This window comes from Pteropus medius, unplaced genomic scaffold (assembly GCF_902729225.1).
Source record: "Pteropus medius unplaced genomic scaffold, Ma_sr-lr_union100, whole genome shotgun sequence".
Taxonomy (NCBI): Eukaryota; Metazoa; Chordata; class Mammalia; order Chiroptera; family Pteropodidae; genus Pteropus; species Pteropus medius.
The window spans coordinates 3,140,960-3,168,606 of NW_024342471.1; the positions used below are offsets into that span (position 1 = coordinate 3,140,960).

The following is a 27,647-nucleotide window of genomic DNA, read 5'->3' on the forward strand; positions in this document are numbered from 1 at the left end:
CCTTTTTTAAAATAATTCTTTAATAATAGTTTGATAAATAGTTTGATAAATGTTATATAAATATTCAGCTTTTTTTTAATTAAGGAATTAGCCATAGCACAGACAGGATATGGGGATAGCATTAAAAGTTTCCGTTTTTTCAGACCTACTAAATTTTTTGATTATTTCTCCACAAATACTGACTTAACTTAGAAATTTGCAAATTTAATATTTGAAACCAAATTATTTTTAAAAAGAAAAACTAATACAAAAATATAACCAAATACTTTTAAAAGGTTCATTAAGGAAAGATTATAATATATAAAATATTCTAAAATGTATAGTATAGTTTTTATTATATGTTAAAGAATTAAGCCTTTAATTTTTTTGTTTTTAGAAAAATCCTAATATACCAATTGTGATTCTGGGTAAGTTTTTTGAGAAATAAGTTATGAAACATCATTTTACCTCATTGTATTTCTTCTAATGATCAAGCAAATAAGTAAAGAGATAAAAAAATGATAGCAATTGTTTTCATGCATTATCATTGTACTTCATTTTATCCTTTTTTATCCTTTTTTATTATTCAGCTAACAAAGCAAATAAGTGGGGATCTGCTACACTAAAATCAAATTATCGTTTTAAATCAGAGAAGCCTGTCATGTTCAAACATTTCTAAGCTTTATTTATAAGTCATTGGTAACCATTTCGAAAATTTAACCTTAAAGTAAGAAGCATTTCCTTTCTGTTCATCCTAGTTTGTTACTTTTAACCCTTCAGATGTTAAGTCTGGATTTAACAAGTCATTATAGTTGGTCAGGGGATTCATGGATTCAACTCCTCTAAAATTACCCAGGCCTATTTTTTAACATAAGTTCTCCAGCACCTTCCTAGGGGGCTCTTCTGTTCTCATGCATAGCCAGACTCATCAGAACCATAGGAGGAATACTGCTTAGGTCTAATAAACAAGGCACCCACTACCAACCACGATCTTACATAATATTGTCGTGTAGAGCCTGCTGCCTGTGATAGGGCTATGAATAGATCACTACTGAAGCACAAAAGGACATCTTACCTTGCTAGGAATGATCCTATTTTATAGTGAATCATATAATATTCTAATTTATGTTTGTTATTTATCTCTCTCCCCAGATAGACATTTGTTTTGTTTGCTGTATCATTTACCCAAAACAGAACAATGCCTGGCACAATATTGGCACTCGATAAGTGATTTTTTGTAAAGGAAAGTATGGTGTTCCTAGTAGGAAGTCATTAGATATGCATACAACTGAAAAATCAAGAGTAGCAACACAAGAAGGATATTTAGAGATATGAAAGTAAATATCAATAGTGAGCTAAAAGGGAAAAAATGGTTATCTCTGAGAAAGAAGGCAGAGGACTGCCAGTTTTTTTACTAACCCTGTAAAATTATATATGACTTTGATATATATGTACAATTTTGAGACTAAAAATAGAGGGAAAATATTGACTTACCTAATAGATATTATAAGGTCTTGAACCAAGATAATGACAATAGAGCTAGAGAGAGTATGTTATGGATGGTTGTGAGAAATATTTGGGAGGTGAAAATTAACAGAATTTGGTGACTGGGCATTAAAGACGAGAAAAGGATGAGCTTAGAATCTTTCCTGAACTTCTGGCTTAAGCAGTCCCTTCACAGAGATCGAAAATGGATGGGCAAGTTGGGGTTGGAGGATGATAGGTTCCATTTCAGACATGGAACCAAGTTCCCTGTGTAATAGTCAAGATGTTTAGTACACAGTTGGATATATGTCTAAAGCTTATGAGAAGACTGGTCTGAAAGTAGAAGGTCATGTAATATAGATGGAAACTATAGCCAGGAGTGGCTCCTACAGAGAACATAGTATAGTGAAATAAAATGAATCTAGGAGAGAATCCTAGGGAAACACTAATATTTAAAAGGGGCCCATTAAAGAGACTAGGAAGGGATAGCAGAAGATAGTAAATCTTGAGAGAGGTACCCAACAAATAGGGTTTCAGTGGATTGAGTCAGTTGTGTCAGCTGTTCCCAAGAAGGTCCAGTAAGAGAATTGAAAAGTTCAGTAAAGTTAACTCTTGAACAACAGGATTGAACTGCGTGGGTTCACTATGTGCATATTTTTTAAAATAAATACTGTAAATGTATTTTCCTTATGATTTTTTAAGAACATTTTTTCTCTTTATTGTAAGAATACAGTATATAATACATATAACAAAAGATATGTTAAATTGACTGTTTATGTTATTGGTAAGGCTTCTGGTCAACAGTAGGCTATTAGTAAAGTTTTTAGGGAGTCAAAATCTATACGTGGATTTCCAGTTGCACAAGGGGTCAGCACCCCTAACTCATGCATTGTTCATGAGTCAATTGTACATTTAACAATTTGCATCCATAATCTGAGAAATGTTTCAGTAGCATGGGTCACAGGGATGATGAAAGGTGCTCTATAATGGGGCAAAGCCTGAACAGCAGATGAAAATGAATATAAGTAATATAACCTACCTCCTCTTTGAAGAATCTTGGCTGAGAAAAGATTGGGGTTGAGGGGCAGTTTGCTGTAGAACCAAGAAAGTATTTTTGTGTTTGATTTTTTTTTAAGATACAGATTTATCAAATAAATATTACATTTATAAATATTCAGGAGAATGAGCTAGTTGTGGAAGATTTGTGAGAGAATGAATCATGGAAGTGAGAAGAAACATCTAAAAGTTAAAGTAGTATTAGTCAAAGCAGGAGCATACCTTCTTAAGACAGAGATGAAGGTAACTGGAGAACAGTATATATGTAGGTATGCAGGGCTGGGAGTGAGAGAGCTATATGTATTACAGTCTCTTTCTTTGTAAAGTAGTTGAATAGGGAAGGAGGTGATAGGATAAAGCTTGAAGAAAGTGGCAAGGTTTGAAGTGACTACTGCATGGAAACAGATTAAAATACTGAGCAAGAATGTGTAAAACTAGAGAGCAATGAGGAGGGTCTAGCTGAGAATGGAGACCACAGGTTTGTAGTGGCCATAAGCTGGTTTTGTCTTGTTTGTTTGTTTGTTTTGTTTTGTCATTTTCTCCAAACCGTTCAGCATTGTTAATCATGCTTTCTTAGATACTTTTTTAGGAATGAATATTTATTAAACACTTACTATGTGTCAGATCCTGTGCTGTACACTGCAGTTAAACTAGGTAATTTTTTAATCTTTATTTTACAGAAGTTAAGTAATTTTCCTACAGCCACACAGATAAAAGTTGGTTAGAACTGTAACTCAAACCCAATTGGATCTGACCTCAGAGCATGTGTTCTTAATCACTTAAAAAATAATAATAAATTGTATTTATCAGGCCTCATTTCCAAATAACTATTTTTGAATTTCAAAATCTTTTTTTTTTTTTTTTTTTTTTGAGCCTGGAACTTTTTGAATGAAGATTATACCTATTTTACTGTTTTTTTTTTCTTTTAATAATGAATAACAAGCTGCTGAAGAAAAAGGAAATTAAAAATATTGTTTTCCATTCTTACCTTTCACCAAATAAATTACAACCTATATTACTAGTAGTTTGTTTCCTGGAAGGAATAGCAAAGAGACATTTGTGTTCATTGCATAGCAAATGTAAAATAAAATAGCTCAATCTAAAATATTAGGTAATTAGTGGGACTTAGAGTCTAAAAGAATAATCAGAAGGGTGAAGATAATTTAAATAGAACTTCCTGGCAGGGGTGAATTTTTGAGCCAGGGATTGAAGAAAAAGATAAGCACAAATTGACCCATGCTGTGGCTGGAAGTAATGATGCTTTGGGAAAATATGCAGATCCAATTTAAAAGAGTCAAATAAATAAAACAAATGTACAAATTAAGCCTCATTTTAATGAACTCAAATGGAGTTCATTTTATTCCTTTACATGAAAAGCACTGTACACTTCTCTCAGTAAAACAAGCAGACAAAAAAAAAAAAAACTCAGGATAGAGATGATTTGAACTACATGATTAATAAATTTGACCTAATTAATAGAAATTTATAGTTTCAAAATCACATATTAGACAAGAAAGACTGAAAACCAATGATGAAAGTTTTCCTTTCATGAAGCTTTAAAAAAAAGCCAGTTAAACGCAAAAGAAAATTTAAAAGCTAGGCATAGAAATCAATGAAATTGAAAACATATTATTGAAACAAAAAGTTGATTCTTTGGAAAGATTAACAGAATTGATGAATCTTTAGAAATATTGATCAGGAAAAATAGAGTAAACAAATTACTAATATCAAAAATGAAAAAAGGGACATTACTACAAATACTACAAACATTAAAAGATCACAAAGGATATGAACAACTTTGTGCCACTAAATTTGAAATTTTAGTTGAATTAGACATTTTCCTAGCAGAAATATAATTTATCAAAACTGACCCGAGAAATCGCATTTATGAAAAATCCACAATTAACATCATACTCAACCATGAAAGACAAAGTTTTCCGTGTAAGATTAGAAACAAGGCAAAGATGCCAGTTTTTACCACTGCTATTCAGTATTATACTAGAAGTTCTAGGCAGAGCAGTTAGGCAAGAAACAAAATAGAAGGCATCCAATCAGAAAGAAGTAAAACTCTATATACATAGATAAACTCATAGAATACACACCAAAAAATCTACTAGGACTAATTAAGCAAACATTCAGGGTATAAAAATCACACAAAAATCAGTTGTGTTTCTACACACCAGCAAGAAACAATCTGAAAAGGAAATAAAGGAACCAATTCCATTTACAGTGACATCCAAGAGAATAAAATCTCAGGAATAAATTTAACCCAAGAGGTGAAAGATTTGTACACTAAAACTACAAAACATTGCTGAAAGAAATTAAAGAAGATCTAAATAAATGAAAAGACATCTTATGTTCATGGATTGGAAGCTTTAGTATTTTTAAAATGATAGTACTCCTCAAAGCAGTCTACCGATTCGATACAATTCTTATCAAAATTCCAATGGCCTTTTATGCAGAAATGGAAAAACTGATCCTCAATTCATTTGGAACTCTAAGGAGCCCCAAATAGCCAAAACAATATTGAAGAAAAAAAAAAAAAAACAGGAAGACTCACACTCCCTAATTTCAAAACTTACTACAGTAATCAAAACATTGTGGTATAAGAATAGACATATAAACCAGTGAAATAGAATTGAGAGTCCAGAAATAAACACCTATGGCTAACTGATTTTCAGCCAAGAAAGAAGCCTCTTCAACAAATGGCAGGACAACTGAATAAAACATGTGAAAGAATGAAGTTTAACCCCCACCTCACATCCTATATAAAAACTCAAAAATGGATCAACAACCTAAATATAAGAGCTAAAACTATAAAATTCTTGGGGGAAAAAATGGGTTAATCTTCATGACCTTGGATTGGCAATGGATTCTTAGATGTAACACCAAAAGCCCAAGCTACAAAAGAAAAAATTTTCTATTGGGCTTATAAAAATCAAAAACATTTGTGTATCAAAGAACATTATCAAGAAAATGAAAAGACAACCTACAGAATAGGAGAGAAATATTTGCAAATCATGTATCTGATAAAGGTTTAATATCCAGAATATATCTTAAAAACTCTTACAACTCAACAACAAAAAGACAACTAAATTAAAAATAGGTGAAGGACTTAAATAGCAATTTCTACAAAGAAGATAAACAAATAGCCAACAAGCCCATGAAAAGATGCTCAACATTATTGGTCATTAAGGAAATGCAGATTAAAACCACAATGAGATACCACTTTACACCTACTAAGATACTAATCAAAATATGGAAAATTACTAGTACTGGCAAGGACGTGGGGAAATAGGAACACATACATCGCTGGTGGGAATGTAAAATGGTGCAGCCACTGTGGAAAAGAGTTCAGCTGTTCCTCAAAAAGTTAAACATAGAATTACCATATGATCCAGAAATTTTACTCCTAAGTGTATATCCAAGGCAAATGGAGAGAGATGTCTACACAGAAACTTATACAGGAATGTTTATAGCAGCATTATTCATAATAGCCAAAAGGTGACTACAACCCAAATGTCCATCAATAGATGAATGAATATACAAATTATGGCATATATTTAGTCATAAAAAGTCACGAAGTATCGATACATGCTCCAGTTAGGGTGAACCTGAAAAACATGCTAAATGACACAAAATGTCACATTTTATGATTTCTTTTATATAATATATTCATAATAGGCAAATCCAGAGACAGGAAGCAGATTAGAGGTTTCTAGGGAATGGGGTGAGGGGGGAAAGGGAGTGATTACTTAAGGAGACCAGGTGTTTTGGCAGGGGATGTTGAAAAAGTTTTGAAACTAGAGAGAGCTAGTGGTTGCACAACATCGTGACTACACTAAATAACACTGAATTATACACTTTAAGATGGTTAATTATATGTTATGTGAATACAAATAAAGGAATATTTTCTTATTGAAATAAAACTGAAGAAGAAAGAAAATATTAATAATTATATAAGAAATTGAATGTGTTATTAAAGCATTCTCACAAAGAGACTGCAAGCTAGGTAACTTCACCAGGGAATTCCTTCAAACATTTAAGAAAAAAAAATACCACTCTTATTAAATGACTCTTCCAGAGAATAGAAGAAATTCTTCTCAACTCATATAATGAGGCCAGCATAATTTTGATTCCAAAGACTCACAAGGACATTACAAGAAAGGAAATTATAGACTAATCTTTCTCATGAACAAAATATAGTAAATCAAATTCAGAGATATGCAAAAAAGTATATTACAACCAAGTGGGGTTTATTCTAGGAATGAAGGTATCAATACAGTATATCACATTGACTGTAAAAAGGGGAGAAAAAGTGATGAAAAAAACATTTAATAAAAAGTAATATGTTTATGATTTTTTTTAATCAAACGATACAAGGGAACGTTATTTGAATCAAAGTTATCTATTAAAAAAATCTAGAGAAAACATAATAGTGACCTATTGATGGGGACATTCACTATCACCACTTTTATTTAACATTGTTTTAAAGGTCCTAGCCATTGCAGAAAAAAATAAAAGAAATGAATAAATAAGTAAAATATATACAAATATAAAAGGCAGAGTTTAAACTCATTATTTGTAGACAGAATGAGGCTGTATCTTAAAAAATCCAAACAATTCTACAGATAAACTTTAAAATTAGTAAGTGAACTTAGCAAGTCACTAGATACAGGATCAACATGCAAAAATTGTGTTTTTCTATATTATAGCAACAAAGAATTAGAAAATGAAAAAATTGAAATACAATTTATAATAGATAAAAAATTACCAAATACCTAGGAATAAATCTAGGAAAGATGTGAGTGTTCTACCTAGAAATGTGTAGGGAGAAATTAAAGATCTAATAGAGTAATATGCTATGTTGCTAGGTTGGAAACTCAGTCTTGCAAAGATGTCAGTTCTTCCCCAATTGATCTATAAATTCCATTCAATCTCAGTCAAAATCCCAACAGATTGTGTGTGTGTGTGTGTGTGTGTGTGTGTGAATTGGCAGGCTCATGAAATTTAAATGGAAGTGCAGAGGACCAAAAATAGCCAAGACAATAGTTAAGAACAAAGCTTGAAGACTTATACTATCAGTCCTCAAGACTTGTTACAGAGCTCCAGTACTTGAACCAGAGTACAATTCACCTAGCACCCAGGTCTTGGTTTCTAAATACTATTCTCCAATAAAAGAAACCAACGTTCTTTGGAAGAAGTGGTTAATTCCATAACTGGGGCATGGAAAATACAAGATGAGCCTGGAACATCTTTCAGTGCCAATAAGCAAGGAAATGCATGGACAATGATGAAGGCATGTAGAAAGGACACAGGAGTCAACCTGATGGAGCTCCTAAAGGCCAAACCTAAATCAATTTGAGCAACAAAATAAATAATGATCATATTGAAAAAAAAAACCAGGAAATTCAAATAAAGTCTGTTAATATATCAATATCAATATATGTTAATTGTTTTGATCATTGTACTATGGTTGTGTAAGATATAAACATTGGAAAAGCTGGGAGAAAGGTATATGTGAACTCTTTTTTGCAACTCTTCTGTAAGCTTAAAATTATTTCAAAATACAAGTTAAAAAAAAAACTACCATGGTATTGATACAGGCCCATCAGTTTCCCAGGGCTCCTGTAAGCAAATGCCACAAACTGGGTGGCTTAAAACAAAAGAAATTTAATCTCAGTTCTGGAGGCTAGAAGTTCACAGTCAAGGTGTCTGCAGGGCTATGCTCCCTCAGAAGGCTCTAGGAGAGGATCCTTACTTGCCTCTCTTCCTGTCCTGGTGGTTACTGGCAATGTTTGGTATTTCTTTGGCTTGTAGTTGCATCACTTCAGTCTCTGTCTCTATCTTCACCTGGTTTTCATCCCCGTGTCTGTTATTTCCTCTCCTCTTCTAAGGACATCAGTCATATTGGATTGAGTCCACCCTAATCCCAATATGATCTCTCTTTAACTAATAGTATGCAGACTATTTCCAAACCAGGTTACATTCTGAGGTTTCAGTTTGATATGAATTTTTGAGGGGATACTCTTCAACCCAGTATAGGCAAATAGATCCACAAAACAGAATAAAAATTGTAGAAAGACTCACATATTGGGTCTGACTTACGACAGATGTGCCACTGCAATGCAGTGGGAAAAGAAAGGTCTTTTTAATAAATGAGCCAAATGAAAATCTGCATGTGGATAAAAAGAATTGTAACCTCTACTTCAAATCATACATATAAGACTAATTTCAGAGAGTCATATACTTAAATTTAATAGGTAAAATAACAAATTGTTTTCACAGTACACAGAAGAGAGTATCTTTAAGACCTGGGGGTAGGCAAAGATTTCTTTACCTGACCACAAAAAGAACTGACATTATTGGGAAGAGTTGATAAATTGGACTTAAATTAAAAGCTTCTGTTCATCAGAATGAAAAGGCAAGCCATAGAGTAGAATATAATTGCAGTACAAAAGACCCATCAAAAGACTTGCATCTAAAATATATAAGGAACTCCTACAAATCAATAAGAAAAAGGTAGACAACTCATTTTTTCAAATGGGCAAAAGACTCAAGCATTTCATACAAGAAAGTATCTAATGGGCAATAAGCATATGAAAGGGTTCTAAACACCATTTGGGAAGTGCAAATTAAAACCAAAATGAGATAGCACTGAACACCCACCAGACTGGCTAAAAAATTTTAAACTAACGATTCCAAGCAGTGGCAAAGATGTGGAAAAACTAGAACTCATTACCCAAAGGATTAGAAATCAGTACAAGCACTTTGGACCAGCAGCTCTACTCCTGCTGGTATATACGCAACAGAAATGAGTCTGTATGTCCACTAAAAGACATGTAGAAGAGTTTATGTAGCAGCTTTACTGATAATAAATAACTGGAAGTAGTCTCTAAATATTTGTCAATAGTAGAATGTAAAATTAAGTTGTTTTATATTCATACCGCCGAAAACTATGTCAGTCAAAAAGACAGTTACTGCAACAACATGGATAAATTTCACAAATAATTGTTGACTGAAAGAAGGCAACACAAAAGAATACCAAATGATCCATTTATGTAAAGTTCAAAAACAAGCATAGTTAATCTCCAATGATAGAAATCGGGATAGTGGGTACCTGTTAGGGGTGGATATTGATTAGAAGTCATTTAAGGAGTGCTAGAAGTGTTCTATGTGTTGATCTAGATGATAGTTACACTGTTTGTGTGTGTTTGTGTGTCTTTAAATATTTAGCTTTATTAAGGTTTTTGTACATTAGAAGTATGTTATACTTAAATTTTTAAATTAAGAAAAATGTGATATGTTAACTTATTGAAATAAGTAGACTATCAATGTAAAATGAACCGAGTCTTCATTAAAATATTTGTTATACCAAGATTTTGTTTTAATGAGATTTCGCTTGAACTTACATTAGAATAACATTTTATGGTTCACCAGTTACTTTCTCATAACACGGTAACAGATTTGTCATTTGGGTGTATTCCAGGATAAAGATTCTGGACTTTAAATCATAAATGATTTTTTCCAAGTTGATATATTGGAAATCTCAATATTGCATTGTTCATTTCTCTTTTAGGCTAAGACATCAAGCGCACAAAGAATTTTATGCCTACAAACAGGTAAGAAATGTACTTCAGATTGACTTTGATCATGTTTTTTACCAAAATGAGAACTCAGATTTCCATTCATATTTTAAACTAGGACTCAATTTATTGGCATTCATTTTAGCATTTTGCTTGTAAAATTTCAGTTTGCAGTACAAAATAGATCAACTTCACTTTAAGTACTCTTCTTAAGTATTATTTTGAGTTATAGGAAGTTGAGATGATATAATAATATAATTTAACAGAAAACTTGAGCTAACATTTTGCTAAAGAGAAATTCTGTAGCTTATAATCCTTAAAGTTACTGTTAACCTATTAGAGTTCAGAAATTTCATTAAATGAATTTTTTACCTCCTTTTCATTAGAAGACATACCAGTTTTTCAGAGGTGACCAGCTTTGTTATAGTTATCTCACCTCCTCCCCTTTGTACTTTAAATGTTAGCTTATGTCACACCACTAGAAGTCCAGATATATGGATCATCACTGTTTACCACTACCCCTTTATCCTATCCCTTTACTGATTTGATCTTTAAAGTATAAACTCAGCTTTTATCGAAGGCCAACTAAAATTTATTTTTTTCTTCTATGTATTATCCATTAACATTTTACCACTGACACCAAACAGTGTACATAGGTATTTCTTAATTTTCTTTTGGCTCTAAGCATGAAATTATTTTTGTTGTTAGCTTTTTATTGTTTTTATGTATGTATGTATGTATGTATGTATGTATGTGTGTGTGTATTTTTGTAAGTTTCAGTTTATTTGGGTCTTTAACCTTGCTGACACGATGTTCCAGAACTAGCTCACCATTTTAGGATTACATATCTTTTTGTCCATCTTTTGTCCATGTCTCTCTGAAATCTGAGCTCATTGGCAAGTTCCTTAGATGTTCACACTGATATTGTAGGTAATCCCACACTCTTCCCCGTAGGTCTCTTATGGGATCCATACACACAGTGAAACGTTTTAGTTTTCTAAATGAAATTTTTTGTCTCAATTCTATCATAATCTTGACAACCTATAAGATATTTGTATGTAAGCTAACTAGAAAGTGAATTGGCTTTGGTGGCCATTTAAAGGGGAAATTGATGAAACTAATAGTCACAAAACATATGATAAAAATTGTCTTTAAAAATTACTGAATTGGAAATAGCGTACATCCCTGCATAGCTAGATGGTAGTTTCTGATTGTGATTTCTGAAACTATGATGTGCCCTTAAAACTATTTTTGGTTCGGGAATATAAGATACTAAATTTAGAGATTTTTCCCCCAATTTCACTTGAAATGTAACTCTAACAAGCTAAATTTAATCTCAGAAATTTTCTATTTAAATAATAATCTGCCCTCTTATCACTTGGCATACCTTTTGCCTGATATACAATCCCTACAAAGTCAGGTTAGGAACCAGCACCTGGATGAATTTTAAACCTATTTTTATAACTGGGTAGAACTAAAGTTTTCTGAAGATAGTGATGTATAAGAATAAGTGAAACTTCTAAAAGATTGATCTTTTTAATCTTTTATAAATTATGAATCAGCCAGTCCCATCAGCCAGTGCTGTGTTTTACTGAATCATAAGGCAATCAACCTTATTTATTTTCTCTCCATGTTAGCTCTTAGTCCAGATAGGCATGTGTTAATGTCTCTTCCCAAAATTTAATCTATTGTCAAAGAGATGTTAAAATTGTTTCCAGGAGAATATTGCATCATTGCTAAAGTTTAAAGAATGTTGCTAAAATGTGCTGTCTCAAACTGTAAAAGAGATTCTCTCCAATATTGAATTTGAGTGAAAATGAGCTATATATACCAAAGAAAAATAATCATGAGTACAATGAGGAATTTTTTAAATTACAGATTTAAATGGGCATAAGAATATGCTTTTTTTGTCTTATAGGTTATATTAAAAGAAAAAGTAAAAGAACTGAATTTACATGAGGTAAGTTGCCTTATAAGTCTTTCAGTCTTGATCTATTTTCTAATAGAATTATGCTGTCATATGCTTAAACATCATTATTTTCAGAAGTTGAAAAAATAGGTTTATAGAATATTTAAGGTTGAGGTCACATAAAAATCAATATGTAAAGGCTTTAAGAGAGTAACATAACTCATATTTTTAATAGGGAAGATGCCAATGTAATGATGCTGCTTGCTGTCCATGCTATATGAGTAGGAGATAGATATAAGTTTTTCTACTCAAGATGAATTTGGAGTAATTTCACTCTTGAAAATGTTCCCAGTAGTCCCTTCTTACCAATGTCACAAAAAAGTGATTATTTCTGGGGTTGGGAGTTTGGGGAGGCAAGGTAGCAGGATGAAGTAGGGAAGAACATATAGGGAGAGATGTAAATCCTTGGGATTGTCTAGTGTTGAGGTTGCATTGTTTGTTCATAGGTGTTCACTGTTATTTTTCTTTGTAACTTAAAACATACAAAAGTGTGTGTGTGTCCTGCTGTACACCTTAAGACACATAGTCTGTAAAAATTCTTTCTCATTTTATTCTTTGTGTTGCCTCTGACTAACAATGTTCAGAATTTTTAATCTTAGAGCCCTTTTTCTTCCTCCTTTTGTGAGTTTTTGAATTAGTATTTAAAGCAAGGACTTGGAAAGCCGTATATTGTAGTATCCGTGTTTTATATAGTCTAATTATAGTGAAGCTACATTGCCAGTCTCTTTAAAAGAGAGTTTGTGAAATTATTTGAATAATAAAATTGATTTATATTATTCTTGAACACTTTGAAATCATCTACTGCTCCTTTGCTCTTTCTGCATATTTTTTATCAGAGTTGATATATTACCGCATGGTTGAGCTAACCTTAGATTAAACTCAAGCATTGATTACTATTTGATTTTAAAATTTTCCCATTATTAAATTAGCCTAAATTAACATGAAGTAATAGAGAGTAATCCCTTTTCTATTTGGGGTCTCTTTGATGACCATAAATGAAAAGATTAAATTCTGACATACATTAGCAATATTGAATAACCAGGTTTGTCAAGAAACGAAGTCTTCCTTATTGGTTTGACCCAACAGTTTAGAATCTTTAACCTGAATACATGCATCATGTTACGTAACTGTATGTCAGTATCCCAGCTGTACCCACCAATTCCAGTTTCAGTGAGTGTGGCCAAGCTACTTATCTTTTTCCCCTTGTTATTTGAAGGTATAAACTAGGAAAACCTAACCTTGCTCTCTAGGTTGTTTCTAGAGGCCTCCATGTATTTTTCACAATTCATTTGGTCATTTCAGGTTGCATTTCTTGGTGTCAAAACTATTTTTTTGTCAAGCTTTTAGATTTGTGTGCATTCCAGTAGCATATAGTCATATATAACTTAGTCCTATATAAGCACATGGAATTTAATATGGATACTGTTATTAGTGAATAATTATAATAGTGAAAAATCAGAGACAAGCTAAATTTTCTATCAATAGGGTAATGAATAAATAAAACATGATATGCTGGAAGATTAAGAAAGGATGGGAAGGAAGGTAACCTGATACAGCGATTCATAACAATGAGGTGCTATACAGCAGGCAAATTAAGGAGTAAGCTCTATAAATATATCAGTCAACCTGGGAAAATCCCTAATGGGATCTTGAAAAAAGCAAGTTGCAAAATGATACCAATGTTTACATCACATACGTAAACTAAAAGAAACCACATTGCTCATGGGTTTATATGCATACTACAAAGTGTTTTACTGGGTTTGAGAAGGACATGTAATGATCACACAAAGAGAAAAGAAGAGGAAAGAGATTAGGGGAAGTTTGTCAAAAGGAGTGTTAGTTTTATATGCAGTGTTTTTAATTTTAAAGAAGGAAAATTAGTTAACGTTAAAAGTATTGAATATATAAAACATGTCAGACACTACTAAACCAGGAGACACAAACAAACATAAAATACTAATTTCTGCTCTCAAGAAGTTAGCAGTCTCATAGAGACAACTGTTCTGTTATCTGGAGTATACACTTGAGAGGCTCTTAAGGGGTCCAGTATTGCGTGATCACATAGCTCCTTCTTGGCTTTTGCTCCCCTAAGGGAGCCTTCCTGGGACCTTGCAGACTCAGATGCCCAGACAGCAACGCCACCCCCACCCTACTCCCAGCATCCTAGACTATTTATATCATTTTTTGTTAATTTTTTTTTTACCAGTCTAGGAGTCAAGCAACACATGATAAATGAAGCTAAGGAGTGATATATACATATTCAAAACATGAAAATATATTGTCCTTCTATAAAGAAAAATACCCTCTCTTAAAACCCATAGTTTAAGATAAAACCCCTGTTTTATCTTTTCTTCCTCTATCTTTTTATAGAGACAGAGAGAAGCAGATCTCTAAAATAAACATGTTTCTAGTTCTAGCCATGCAAATGGGATAATAAGTTGAATAGAGTCTTGGAGTCAAGGGAAACAGAAAGGTGCCATGGAAGCTGTGGCACACTGAGGCACACAAGTCCTGCGTAAAGAAGTTGCCAGCACTCAGCTCTAGCTAACTGTTGCCAGATCTGGGTTTTTTCAAGAGAAGCCTGAGAGGCATTCTCTTGAAAAGAGGCATTAGTCTATGATCTACTTGCCATTTGCATTTAGTCTTTGATTTCTTCACCCCAGTGTCCCCAGCTCTGGTTATGATGAGTGGTGCTTTCCCCATTGAATTTCTTTTGCACCTTTGTCAAAAATCAAATGACCATATTTTCGTGAGTCTGTTTTTGGATTCTCTATTCTGCTCCATTGATTTACATGCCTATCTCTTCAGTCTTGATCACTGTAGCTTTATAGTAAGTCTTAAAATCAAGTAGTATGATTTCTCCAACTTTATTCTTTTCCAGTACTATTTTAGCTAGTCTAGTTTCTTTGCTCTTCCATGTAAATGTTTGTCTATATGTACAAAAAAAAAATCCTGCTGAGATTTTGATTAGTATTGCATTAAATCTATAAATCAGAGGAAAATTAGTATCTTTACTATGTCGAGTCTTCTAATTTATAAACACATTATGTGTTTCCATTTATTTATTTATTTGAAGCTCTGTTGTTAGGTGCATACACATTTAGGATTTTTATGTCTTCTTGGTGAATTGACTGTCAAGATCTCATGTCTTTTTCATCTTTCATAATTTTCTTTGCTTTGAAATTTTTGATACTAATGTAGCCACTCTAGCTTCTTTGATTAATATTTGCATAGCATGTTTTTTCCATCTTTTTATTATTTTCAGCCTACCTATATAATTTTATTTGAAGTGAGTTTTCTTGTCATGTTTTTTAATCCACTCTGCCTATCTGTCTTTTAATCAGTGTGTTTCGATAATTTAAATTCAATGCAATTATTGATATGTTTGGAATTAGATCTACCATTTTATCATTTGTCTTCTGCTTTCTCTTCTCTTTTTTTATTCCTTCATTTCCTTTTTCCTGCCTTCTTTTGGTTATTTGAACATTTTTAGTGTTCCATTTTATCTGTTGTGATTTTGACTTTTATATTTTTGTATAATTTTTTAGTGGTTGCTTAAGAATTACAAAATAAATACTTGGATCCAATTTTTAGCACTTCACTTGGAATATAGAAACCTTACATCCATATAGACCATTTTACATTTTCTCTTTATGCAACAGCTATCACATCACATCTACACACATTGAAAATTCCACCAGACGGTGTTATATTTTTTACTTTTAACCACTAGATATATTTTAAAGAATTTAGGAGAGAAAGAATAGTCTGTTATATTTATCCAGATATTTACCATTTCTGTTGCTCTTCATTCCCAGTGTCCCTAGTTCCCTTCCTATGTCATATTCTATCTGATGACTTTCCATTAGCAATTCTTTTAGAGCAGATCTGCTGACTATGACTTCTATTCATTAGCCTTCATCTGAGAATGTCTTTAGTTCACCTTCATTCCTGAAGGTTCTTTTTATTGGATATAGAACTCTGGGTTGATAGTTCTTTTCTTTCAGCACTTTTTAAATATGCCACTTCCTTCTGGCCTCCATGGTTTTCTGATGAGAAATTCACAGTCATTCACATCATTGATCTCTTATCATTAATGCGTCATTTTTCGAGATTTTTTTTTCCTTAAGTTTTCAGCAATTTGCTTATGATGTCTGGGCATGATGTCTGGGATTTCTTTGCATTTATCCTGTTTGAGGTTTACTCAACTTCACATATAGAAAGTTTTTCTTTCACCAAACTTGGGAAGTTTTCAGCCATTATTTCTTCAGTTTTTTTTCCTGCATTGTATTCTTTCTATCCTGCCACCCCACCAGAGAAGGCCTCATCCACCTGCTGTTGCCATATACACCAATAGAACATGCATAGCCTTGCAGAATTCTGAGCCCACATCCACAGTACGGTGGTACAGCCATCCACATAGCTTCCAAATCTGAACAAGTTTGGGTCCATACCTTCTTTCATCAGAGTGGTATTGCATGTATATGTATAGAAAGGAAAGAAGAATCTCCTCCCCTCTGCATCTCAGCAGCAGCTGGGATCCTCACTGCACAAGGACCAGGAAGAGTTATGCTTAAGTCAGTTTTCCTGGGTCAGGCAGATAGTGGGTGAGAAGTCATGTGGCAGGCACACTGTGTCCTTTCTTTCCACAGGAAGAAACTTGCCACAGGAAGTTAAGACTTGTATGCTGAAAACTATAAAACATCATCAAATGATATTAAAGAAGACCTAAATAAACAGAAAGACATCCTGTATTCATTGTTTGGAAGACTTACTATTGTTAAGATGGCAAATATTCCCCAAAATATTTACAGAATCAACACAACCTCTAACAAAATCACAGCTTCCTTTTTTTTTTTGGTAGAAATTGACAAGCAGATCCCAAAATTCACATGGAAGTGCAAGGGACCCCAGAATAGCCAAAAACAATCTTGGAAAAGAACAGAGTTGGAGACCACACTTCCCAATTTCATAACTTACCACAAAGCTACAGTATTTTTGACAGCCTTAATACAGTATATTAAGACTGGCAGAAAAATAGACATACAGATCAATGGAATAGAATTGAGAGTTCAGAAATAAACCCAGACATTTACGGTCAGTGATTTTCAACAAGGGTAGCCAGACAATTCCCTGGGAAAAGAGTAATCTGTTCAACAAATAGTGCTGGAATAAATAGATAACCACATTCAAAAGAATGAAGTTGAAGCCTGTTTCACACCATATACAAAAATTGATCAAAGACTTAAATGTAACAACTAAAATTACAAAACTCTTAGAAGTGAACATAGACATAAATCTTTGTGGATTTGGATTAGATAATGGTTCCTTAGCCACAACACCTAACAAACAAGCAACCGAAGAAAAAACAGATAAATTGTACTTCATCAAAATTAACAACTTTTGTGCTTCAAAGGATATTATCAAGACACCCCACAGGGAGAAAATATTTGCAAATCATATATCTGATAAGAGTGAAGTATCCAGAATATGTAAAGAACCCTTACAACTCAATAATAAAAGCCTACAGAATAAAAATATCTGCAAATATTATCCCAGTCTTTTCACCCTAAAAGGGCCTTTTGCAGAACAAAAGTTTTTTAATTTGATGAAGTCCTGTTTATCAGTTTTTTCCTTTGGTTGCTTATGCTTTAGGGATCATATCATGCTTTTGGTCCCTATGGATGTCCATTTGCTCCAGCACCATTTGTTGAAAAGCTCTGCTTTCACCATTGAAATTCTTTTCACTTTTGTCAAAATCAGTTGACTGTCTGATAAGAGATTTGTGTCTAGAAATATAAAGAACTCTTGCAACTTAATAAAAAGAAAAATAACCCAACTAAAATATGGGTGAAGGATTTGAATAGACGTTTCTCCAAAGAAAATATACAAATGGCCAATACACACAACATCATTAGTCATTAAGGAAATTCAAATCAAACCACAATGAGATACCAACTTCACACCATCTAGGATGACTATATCAAAAAGACAGACAATAATAATTACCCAAAGATAAGGAGAAATTGAAACTTTCATACATTGCTGATGGGAATGTGAAATGGTGCAGCCACTTTGGAAGACAGTTTAGTAGTTCCTCAAAAAAGTTCAAGACTTACCATATGACACAGCAATTCTGCTCCTACGTATATACCCCAAAGAACTGAAAACTTTTAAACAGACACTTGTACACCAAACACCAATGTCTAAAGCAGCGTTATTCACAGTAACCAAAAGGTAGAAACAGCCCAAGTGGCTATCAGCAGATGAATGGATAAACAAATTTGGTATAGCCATTAAATTGGAATACTGTTTAGCTATAAAAATGAAGTATCTGATTCATGCTGCAACATGGATGAACATTGAATGCATCATACTAAGTAGAAGACAGACACAAAGACCACAAATTATATGATACCATTTCATGATTCTGTTCCAACCTGGAAATGACCAGAATAGACAAATCCATTAAGACAGAAAGTTGATAATCCATCAAGACAGGAAGTTGATGAGTGCTTGCCAGGGACTGGGGAGAAGGAAGAATAGAGAATGACTGCTTATGGGAATGGGCTTTTGGGAACAGGTGATGAAAATGTTCTGGAATTAGATAGTAGCAATGGTTGCACAACTCTGTGAATATACTAAATACTGCTGAATTATGTACTTTAAAGGAGTGAATATTTTAGTATGTGAATTATATCTCCATTTTTAAAAAGGGATGAGAACTCAGACTGGAGAAACAATCTGCTGCTAATATACTGGAAAGTAAAGCTCATTTGCAAAATATGCTCTGTAAAGTTGTAAAATTAGTTTGACCCTTCAGGGAACTTGTAAGAAGTGAGATCTGAGGCTTTTCTCTTCATGATTGCTCTTGGCTTTTGGTTACCTTTAGCACTTAACATGTTAGAATTTATCTTTTTTTTTTTTCAGGTTACTATAGTTTTAGAATTTGTTTGAGAAGAACATAATAGCACATTATAACCACTAGCAGTGGTTATAATTTTGAAAAGTCTACAAATCTAATTTTGTAGACTAGAAAAATAAGCAAATAATAATGAGTGTCTTGTCCAACTTCTTGCCCTCTGGTGGGATCAGCACTGAATCTCCAACGGGCAGAGCCAGCCATCCTGACCGTGCTTCAGAAGGCTGTGCTGGGAGGGAAGCTGGTGTTTAAGGCCAGAGGGCCTGTTCACGCAGTCTGGGAAGTAGGAACATCGTTCCCCCGCTACAGATGGGAAGCTGAGGCCCAAAAAGATCACTCTAAGGCTGGAACTGCTAGTTTCTCAACTTTACCCACAGCTTGTCCTCAACCTTCCTCTAGAAAACATTTAAAATGGACCTGAAAATAGAGCCCCCGTTATGAAGTTTAAATATGAATAAAAATAACTGGTATTGGTAGATAGACTCGCCTTACTGCCACCTCAGCTCTGTCCCTTCAACCTGAGCCGATGACAGTCCTGCGAGGGGAGCGGGGCAGGTAGTGTCCTCACTTTACAAATGAAGGAACAAAGTTTGAGAGGCATCACTATCGCAGACGTCACACCGCTAGTGGGTGTCCAAGTCCAGGCCAGCTGTCTGTCCTGCCTTCCTCCCTGCTCTCCTGCTGTCTCAGCAGTAATGCCAAGTCTGATGAGACAGTTAGCCATTCTCCTCTTCCTGTGAAGATCCTGTCTGCTATGTACATAAGGCCCTGAAAGCTCCCTAGAGAAGAATGTTGGAAGACCAGCATTCACAGCACTGGCCATGGGGCACCAAGAGCCACATGTCCTGTTACATAACCTAAGAAGATGGGGTTACATGTTATGGGTTATAAAACAAGTGACAAGGAGGCCATGTCGGTAGTCGGCAAGAAATGGCGATTGTTGAACTAGGATCCCTGGAGATGGATGAGGAAGCAAACGGAGAAATTCAAGCTTTTGGGCAGCAGCAGCACGTCAGTGTAACAGACCTGGGTCCCCAGCCAGGCGTGGCACTCGCCAACTGCATGGCCTCAGGAAACGTGGTGATTGCTCTGAGCTTCTTTTTCCTCATTTGTAAAGTTGGTAAATATGACCATACTTGGTGTCCCTGGGGCACTGTTAAGTGCCCAAGAAGTAGTGGTTGGAATCCGGCATCTGGGTGTAGAGGAGAAGGCCTCATTCCAAGCAGTGGAGCCTAGCCACCTGTCAGAGAGCAATCCTGCCCCCATTTGTACATTTTCATAAGTTTAAATTCAGTGACTCTTAAATAACTTCATATGAGAAAGACAGATACTGACAGGACAGTGCCAAAGTGAAGGGCCCCAGGAACTATAAAACGCATGTTACCAGGGAAAAGAGAGTCTCGGGGCCTGTCGCAGGGCATAAGCAGTCCCCTCGGGCTCTGCTGCTGAGCAGGCAGAGAACTGCAGACAGTCAGCCCCTTAGCACACCACAGGCCAAGTACATTACGTCCAGCCTATCTAGTGAGAATAAACGTAAGTCAGACTCTTCTGACACACTGAAGTAAAGGAAGCTGCCTTTTGCTTTCTGTTTTCTCCCTTCTGCCTTCCATCTTTGAAGACGTGACGGGAAGAGCAGGAGACTCTTATTCAGAAGACCTTGCCCATTCGAGCCTTTCTTTCACTTAAGGAACTGTGGGACTTTGTAAGTTCCTTCTAAATGGCTGGGCCTCAGGGGCCTGCACTTCACTTTGTGGACTGAGAAAGCACTGAGCACTTTGCCTCACCTGTGAATTTATCTTTCAGCTGTGTGCAGTGTGTCTAGAAGACTTCAAGCCTAGAGATGAGTTGGGGATTTGTCCATGTAAACATGCCTTCCACAGAAAGTGAGTACTGGTGTGGAATTATTTAAGGGGACCCGAGTTTGAGGCACATCGGCCAACTTACTTAGGGCTAGGGACAGTGCCAGACAAGCTTTTGGCTTCATGACTGGTCTGTAATGCAGAAAGCACCCTACAGGGTGGGGTGTGTGTGTGTGTGTGTGTGTCTGTGACATTAGGAGGGATCGGGGTGATGGAACATGACCACCATGGCAGAACTTTGGGCAGAAAGCCAGATGAGCCCACACCTCCTTGGAGCCCAGGCTATAAGCAGCTGTTTAACTGGAACTTTCCAATGAGAGCTTCCATTCCTAAAACCATATTTTAATCAAAATTATAGTTATTTTAAATCAAGATAAGTCTGAATATAAAGGCTGGTATGGGGCTGTCTCTCCTTTCCTGCAGACATACTCATATTCCCCTTTCCCTTACAATTTTATGTTTTGCATTTCTGTTAGAAAATTCTATTTCTCCTACTTCCCACCATCCTCCTCAGTGTACTTCCTTCTTTAAGAAGCAGTGGATGACTGAGGGCATAGCATGCTGACTGTGGCTTCTTACTGTCACCTTTTAGAAGGTTGGAGACTCTGGTTCCTCCAGAGGGTAAACAGTGTTGTCCGAGTGGAGCGCCTTGTTCACACTGCCCAGCTCTGGGCGACAGATGTGCTCAACACGAGGCGTGTGGGCAGGGGGTACCATGAACGTGGAACTGATGTCTTCCCTCCTGTGGTGTCTCATTCTGCAGGTGCCTTATTAAGTGGCTGGAGGTTCGGAAAGTATGTCCACTGTGCAACATGCCAGTTCTGCAGCTGGCCCAGTTGCACAGTAAGCAGGACCGTGGACCCCCCCAGGGGCCCCTGCCTGGGGCAGAGAACATTGTATAGCTCACTACAAGGATCAGACTGTTGCGGGATCCCACGTCCGCATGGAGGCAGGAGAAACACGAGTGGTCTCTGTTGGCTGCTCTACCTGGGGCACCAGCTGCCACTTCCTTTGCCTCATGAAGAACTCTTGGGCCAGCTAAGCCGAGAACCCAGACTTCTGGGTCTTGTGACAACCAAAGCACGCTGACACTACTCCATGTCAAGAGAAGAGGTGTGAATGAGCCTGCGGGTTTGGTTCAAGAAACTTCATGAGAGTCTCTTGCTGACTCCATTACACGCTGTCTCCCAAGCAAGGTGAATCTTTCTCAAGCAGAAGGGAAGATAAACACAAGTGTTAGAGAAGGGAACTGAGGGCAGGTCTTTAAAGCCACACACCCCCACCCCCACCCTGTGGACAGAGGAGCTTCTATGCAGACTGTGCATGCCTTAGCAGCAGCGAACCCTCCCGGCAGCCCCTGAGCCAAGTAAAACCAGCAGTTACCTCAGCCGAAGCACGACCAGTTGCCAGTGGTTGGTGAGGCAGTGCCAACAAAGCTTTTCGCATTATGTTCCTGTGATAAGGCCATCTTGGGGCCCAAGGGTTTTGGTTACAACAAAGCAGCAGTGCCCCTTGCCACCGCTTCTCCCTGTTTCACACCACTTCCTTATCAAATCATCTAAGCTAAAAAACATTAGATGCGCTTGGAAAGGCCTGGTCAGAAGCCATTTCCTCTTGTTCTCCCCACCTCCACGCCCCACCTCGCCAGTGAGGCACAGCCAAGCGCCATCAGGAGCCCTAGCAGGGGGTGGGATCTGAGCCCATGCTGTCCCTATGTAACTCAGGCCTTGGGGTGCTGCCCACATCCTCACATACGCAGTATGGTTGCAGCATAGCTGCTGGCCTTGTCCCCCTGCCTCAGAAGGGAGCTACTGAGAGTCCATCAGACAGCTGAGGATCGCCAGTCCTGGCCCACTTGACAAAGGAGGATGCCGACCCCCTTCCCTCTTCCCTTCTTCCTTCCCTCTATCCTCTCTCTTGCCCTATCAGTTTCTACTTCAGAGAAAAATGCCTATCATTCACTTTTTAACAATTTAAAGCATCCTAAATAAAATCCCTATGTAATTTTTTAGCCAGGGCTCCACTTGAAAATGTAGTTTCAGGAAGCTCCTGCAGGGCTGTTCACTCGTTGGCACGTGCCTCAGTATTTGGACTTGCGAGAACTAATTGAAAGTGTCCCTATAGGAGAGAAATGCATGCTACTCTTTGGCTCTTTCTGTCCAGCTTTTCTAGAAATGGCTCAGAGTCCATTAGGATTCGTGAATATTGTATAAATTAGCTATGTGAAGCAGCTTGGGTCAGAAAGTTCTTTTCCACAGCCCTGTGCTCCACATCCATTCATTCTAGGAATGGGCTCCTCATCGACAGCTTTGCCTCTGCTCCATCACACAGGTGCAAGTGGGGCAGTTTCTCATTGGAAATATAGTCTGCGTGATATGGAGAGAGGATGCGGGAAGCCCTGTCACTCTTCGTGGCAAGAAATTTTTTCTGGAATCAGCCTCTACTGTCTTAAAATGGGAGAGGGAATCTGTCCTTGGCTCAGGTGGGTGGGGTCAGATGATGAAAATTCTCATTAGCTTGGAAGAGTGCTGGGCAGAATCCAGTTTGGAAAATTACAAATCCAGTTGGTCAGAATTGGCTGTTTCTTATGTGTGACCTATTCGTGGTATGCCAACTGGACTGCTTCGTAAAACAGGGCGAGGAAAGTGTGAAATATTTTTATATGAAAGCTTTAGCCTGTTTGGCACCCATGAAAAGACCTATTTGTACACTCCTACTTTCACCCTGTTTCTGTGTTCTCTAAAGTAGCACAATAGAATTGAGTGCTGCAAAGCACCCAGTTTCCAGTGAAATGTTTTCAGCAACCAATGTCAGAAATAGGCTTGCTTCTGGACTAGCCTCATTAATGGCCAACACCATTTCCATGGAATGGCCTTGGGACAAATGTCACCTTATCATTATGGGGTTCGAATAGGAAATAATTTTTCCCCAAAAAGGAGAAATGCTTGTGTTCTATACTGCAGATTGCTTTGACTCAGTTTTTATAGGATCATAGCCTTTCAGTTACAGCCTTGTATTTACAGGAAGACAAATTAATTCATTTCACTGTGTCACAGCTAAAGGCAAGTTGAGGTGGTTGGTGCAGAATGGACCATAGGTGCAAAGCCCAAATAGTTAAGTCATTCGAGGAAAGTTTGAGAGTGCTGTGTACTCTCCACTGGGCACCATACTGGGTCTGTTTTATGCCATGAAGTGCCACTAATGTGACCTCAACCCTTGTGAATGTGGAGGGCTTTTTAAAATGCAGCTCTTCCGCCAGGGTGGGGCTGAATACTGGAGTGCTGAGTGCTCGCTCTGCTTGTAGTCATCTCCCCTTTCTTGGCTCGTTGTCCTACTGCAACATGGCCACTGTCACTTGGCAGTAGTTCCTTGCAACTCTGAGCAACACAACCTGAATGCATTTGCCCCACCTCCACCCCCATCTGGCTCCTCCTTCAAGACTTCCCTGTGCTGCACTGCTGTAACTGCAAATGCCTGGCGGTTAATTTATGTCTTCCTTTATTCTGATTAAAATTACAGTTTTGTGTGACAGACAAGGTTAAATTCCCATCTGGACTTTTTTTTTTAACAAATGAGTCAAGGATCCTGTAATACTCTTGACTCAGATTCACACCTCGAAGTGAGGCCACCCTGTCCACCTCTATCTTCAAGCGCTGTTAATGACCTTTTGTTAATCTGTAGACATGTGGGGACTCTGATCTGCTCTTGGGTCACTCAAGCTAGTAACATGACTTTTTTTTTTTTTTTTTTTACTTAATGCATCTTAAGCAGCTCCAAGATTGGGTGTTACTTGTGTGCCATGTGTTAGTGGAACAGAACTCGGCCCCAACTGGATTCCACTGGTGGCTGAATCATTATCTAGTTGTTGCCAGGGGCACAACTGAATTCAGCTGGCTTTAAAAATGGAAAAACAGCCTGACTCGCTTCTTGGTTGTCATCTACCACTTTTCTTTGCCATGGTGTGATTTGGTTAGGCCTGTCCCAGGAAGGGAGGACAAGATGGAAATGGCCAGATGGGAGCAGGTGACCCATGGGGAAGTCTAGGCTGAGAGATACAGGGAACCTCCCACCATGGCCAGATAGCCTTCTTCACAAGTCTTGACAAATGAAGAGCCTTTTCCCCAAATCCAAGGCCCTTGGATCCACCAGTGACTTCAAGCCCTGTCCCTTTCCACAGCCCCACTCCAAAGCCTGTCATCTCCATTGCCCAATCCATACTCTGCTAAGCTACTGTTAATGACTGTAATTTACTTTTCTGAGAGACTTTCTGGGAATTATGAACTGCACGCTAGGAGGCATCCCCAGATCTCTGGACAAAAAGTACTTGGAGTGATTTGAATAACCTTTGCCACTCACCAGCCATGTGCCTTTCTGCCAGTTAACCTTTTGGAGCCTGTTTCTTTATCTACCACCCAGGGTTTATAAGGCTGCCCTTACTAGTTCTTGCAAGGATTAGCTGGTGACAAGTCTAGGGGTCATGGAAGCTGCAGATACAAGGTAACATCGTCATGGTCACATGGGGCTCCTCTGCTGTCCAGGTCTGGTGGCTCCCTCTTCCCCTGATCTTCCCTGGTCACCTCCATCTGCCTTTGCCCATAGTAGTTACTCCATTTGTTGCTCAGTGCTGAATGTGCCTTTAATTTTGAATAGGTAATCCTTTCACATGCTTCACAAATCAGTTAAGTCTTTCTTGCATCCCTGACCTCCAGCAAGCCCAGCTTCTCACCCCTTGAGCACCCACTTTTGTTCCTTGTGTATCTTTACAGGTCATTTATGCATATATACAAGCAAATACACACACATATATACACATATATATAGTGTGTGTGTGTGTGTGTGTGTGTATACATATATATATAATTTTTTACTGTGATACAAGTATATTCAAGGAGCATTCCTATTCATGTGAGACAAGCCATACCAGAAGTCAGAATATCTGTAAAAGGTGAGCCCAGAATTGGGGGGTGGTTTTGCAATCACATTTCTTTGAATAGGGCATTTTTTTATTGGTTCTGGAATTCTGGTTTTCAAGACAAATCAAAAACTGCCATTCATCCCTGACCCTTACCACAGATGTCCAGATAATATGGGAGCACAACCAGCTTCCAGACAGACTCTTTCTGATCTGTGACAGGACATTCAAGAGCAAGCTCTAGCCAATATCAGCAGTGCAGGCCTCTGATCCAGGTCCAGAAGCCCTTGCAACGACCTAGACAAGTTGCTTCCCCACCCCCATCTCGGCCAATGCCTAATAAAGCCTGTCCAGCAGTAACGTCGGGCAACAACTGTCTGGCTTTCTTAGGCAGGCAGAAGCAACTGCCAAGGCATCTATCTTGTGGGGCAGATATCACTAACCAAGTAGGTGGTGCAGTCTCAGGATTAACCACATATGTCGACGGATCTGGCTCCCTTTCCCTCCCCACTCTTTATGCACAAGCAAAAAAGCTTCCACAGAATTTCCTCCTAGCCCAATGCTTTCCATTTGACAGAAATTACCCCACCAATAACCTTTTTTTAAAAAAAAGTTTATTTTTGCCCCTGCAGATGGAAGTTAAAGCTGCTTCCTTCAGGTAGCCCTGGGAAGCGCATGGACTCGTGCCTCTTGGTTCTCACCCACTTCCCCATTGTCCTGCCACCCAGAACAGCAGTCCAAGGCTTGCCCAGGATTCAAAGTGCAACTTGGGGCTGTGACCTGAAACTTGAAGTTGTGAAACTCCACTCTGTCACTTGATGACTCTGGCCCTGGGTTTGAGTCATTCTTGTTAGGCTATGAATTTGAGTAAAAGAGATGAACATGTCTAAATTCAGGTGAAATTTGCGGTTAACTGTAAAATGGTGGGTCATGATTCTTACTAGACAGGGTTAAGGTGCTTCCATTTGAGTGAGAATATCAGGAGAAAAATAAAAGGGTTTGTCCAATAAATGTCAATTTCCCAGTTGTAGAGCCCAAATTGTCCCAAGATGCAAATAGTTTTCCTCCACTGTTAGACCAAGCATCAGCACTCTTTGCTTACCAATCCAGTGCTCACTTGGGGCTACAGAGTTAGGCAGAACACCATGCCTGCTCCAGGGACATGTACCTAGAAAGTGGGCCTCACCAGGGTCAAGGGACTTGTCTCTACTTGGATGTATCTCCTCAGCTCCATGCCAGTACCAGCCTGGCAGATCTGCATGTTGGGCCAGCTGCCCACATCCCTTTGTCTGCCCCCTTCCCTCCCAGGCTCCACTAGAGTAGGCAGGTGGGGCCAGTGTTAAGGAGGCCCTCCTGGTGACGCCCAGTCTTCCAAGATAGTGTTCCTGGTAACTGTTGTCTCTGGTTCTGACAAGTCATTGCCAGGAAGGAGGGTAGTTTAGTCCTGTAGTTTAGCCCATTGGAGTTCACTCACTAGATATTATATAACTCCCTCAAAAAAAGGTTTATGAAATGCTGAGTGTCAGGTTTCATGGACGAGTTTGTACACTAAGAATTCTGCAGAATATTTTTAAACATTCGCAGTTTTGTAAGCTATATTTTTGTATATTGCTATTTTAAAATTTTAATGCATTTTTTGCTAATCTTTAAAAAATAAAACATGCATGTAATTGACTTAAAAATGTAAATAAAGAGCAAATTTTGAAAAATACTTCATGTTAAGCATGTACCCACTTGTGGTCACCCACACCCCATTTAAGCCCATGTAGCAAGAGTTGGAAAGGCAAGGTGAATAGTTCTGATCAAATAGAGCTGGTCACCAGCAATGTGTGATTGTGAGGAAGAAGCCTCTGGCCTGTCTCTTCCGGGGGTGTGGGGT

The 27,647-nt window shown here is 37.3% G+C and overlaps 1 protein-coding gene across 2 annotated transcripts in view; it reads left to right on the forward strand.

The window, feature by feature from the left end:
* RNF24 (ring finger protein 24) overlaps positions 1-25,527 on the forward strand; it is a 57,890-nt gene extending 32,363 nt beyond the window's left edge. For both annotated transcript variants that reach the window (XM_039863807.1, XM_039863808.1), the window contains exons 3-6: positions 10,100-10,142; positions 12,025-12,066; positions 20,801-20,880; positions 21,620-25,527. In XM_039863807.1, the coding sequence (XP_039719741.1) occupies positions 10,100-10,142; positions 12,025-12,066; positions 20,801-20,880; positions 21,620-21,758 (304 nt within the window). In that variant the 3' untranslated portion in view covers positions 21,759-25,527. The remainder of the gene's footprint in view (positions 1-10,099; positions 10,143-12,024; positions 12,067-20,800; positions 20,881-21,619) is intronic.
* Positions 25,528-27,647: the final 2,120 nt, after the last annotated feature.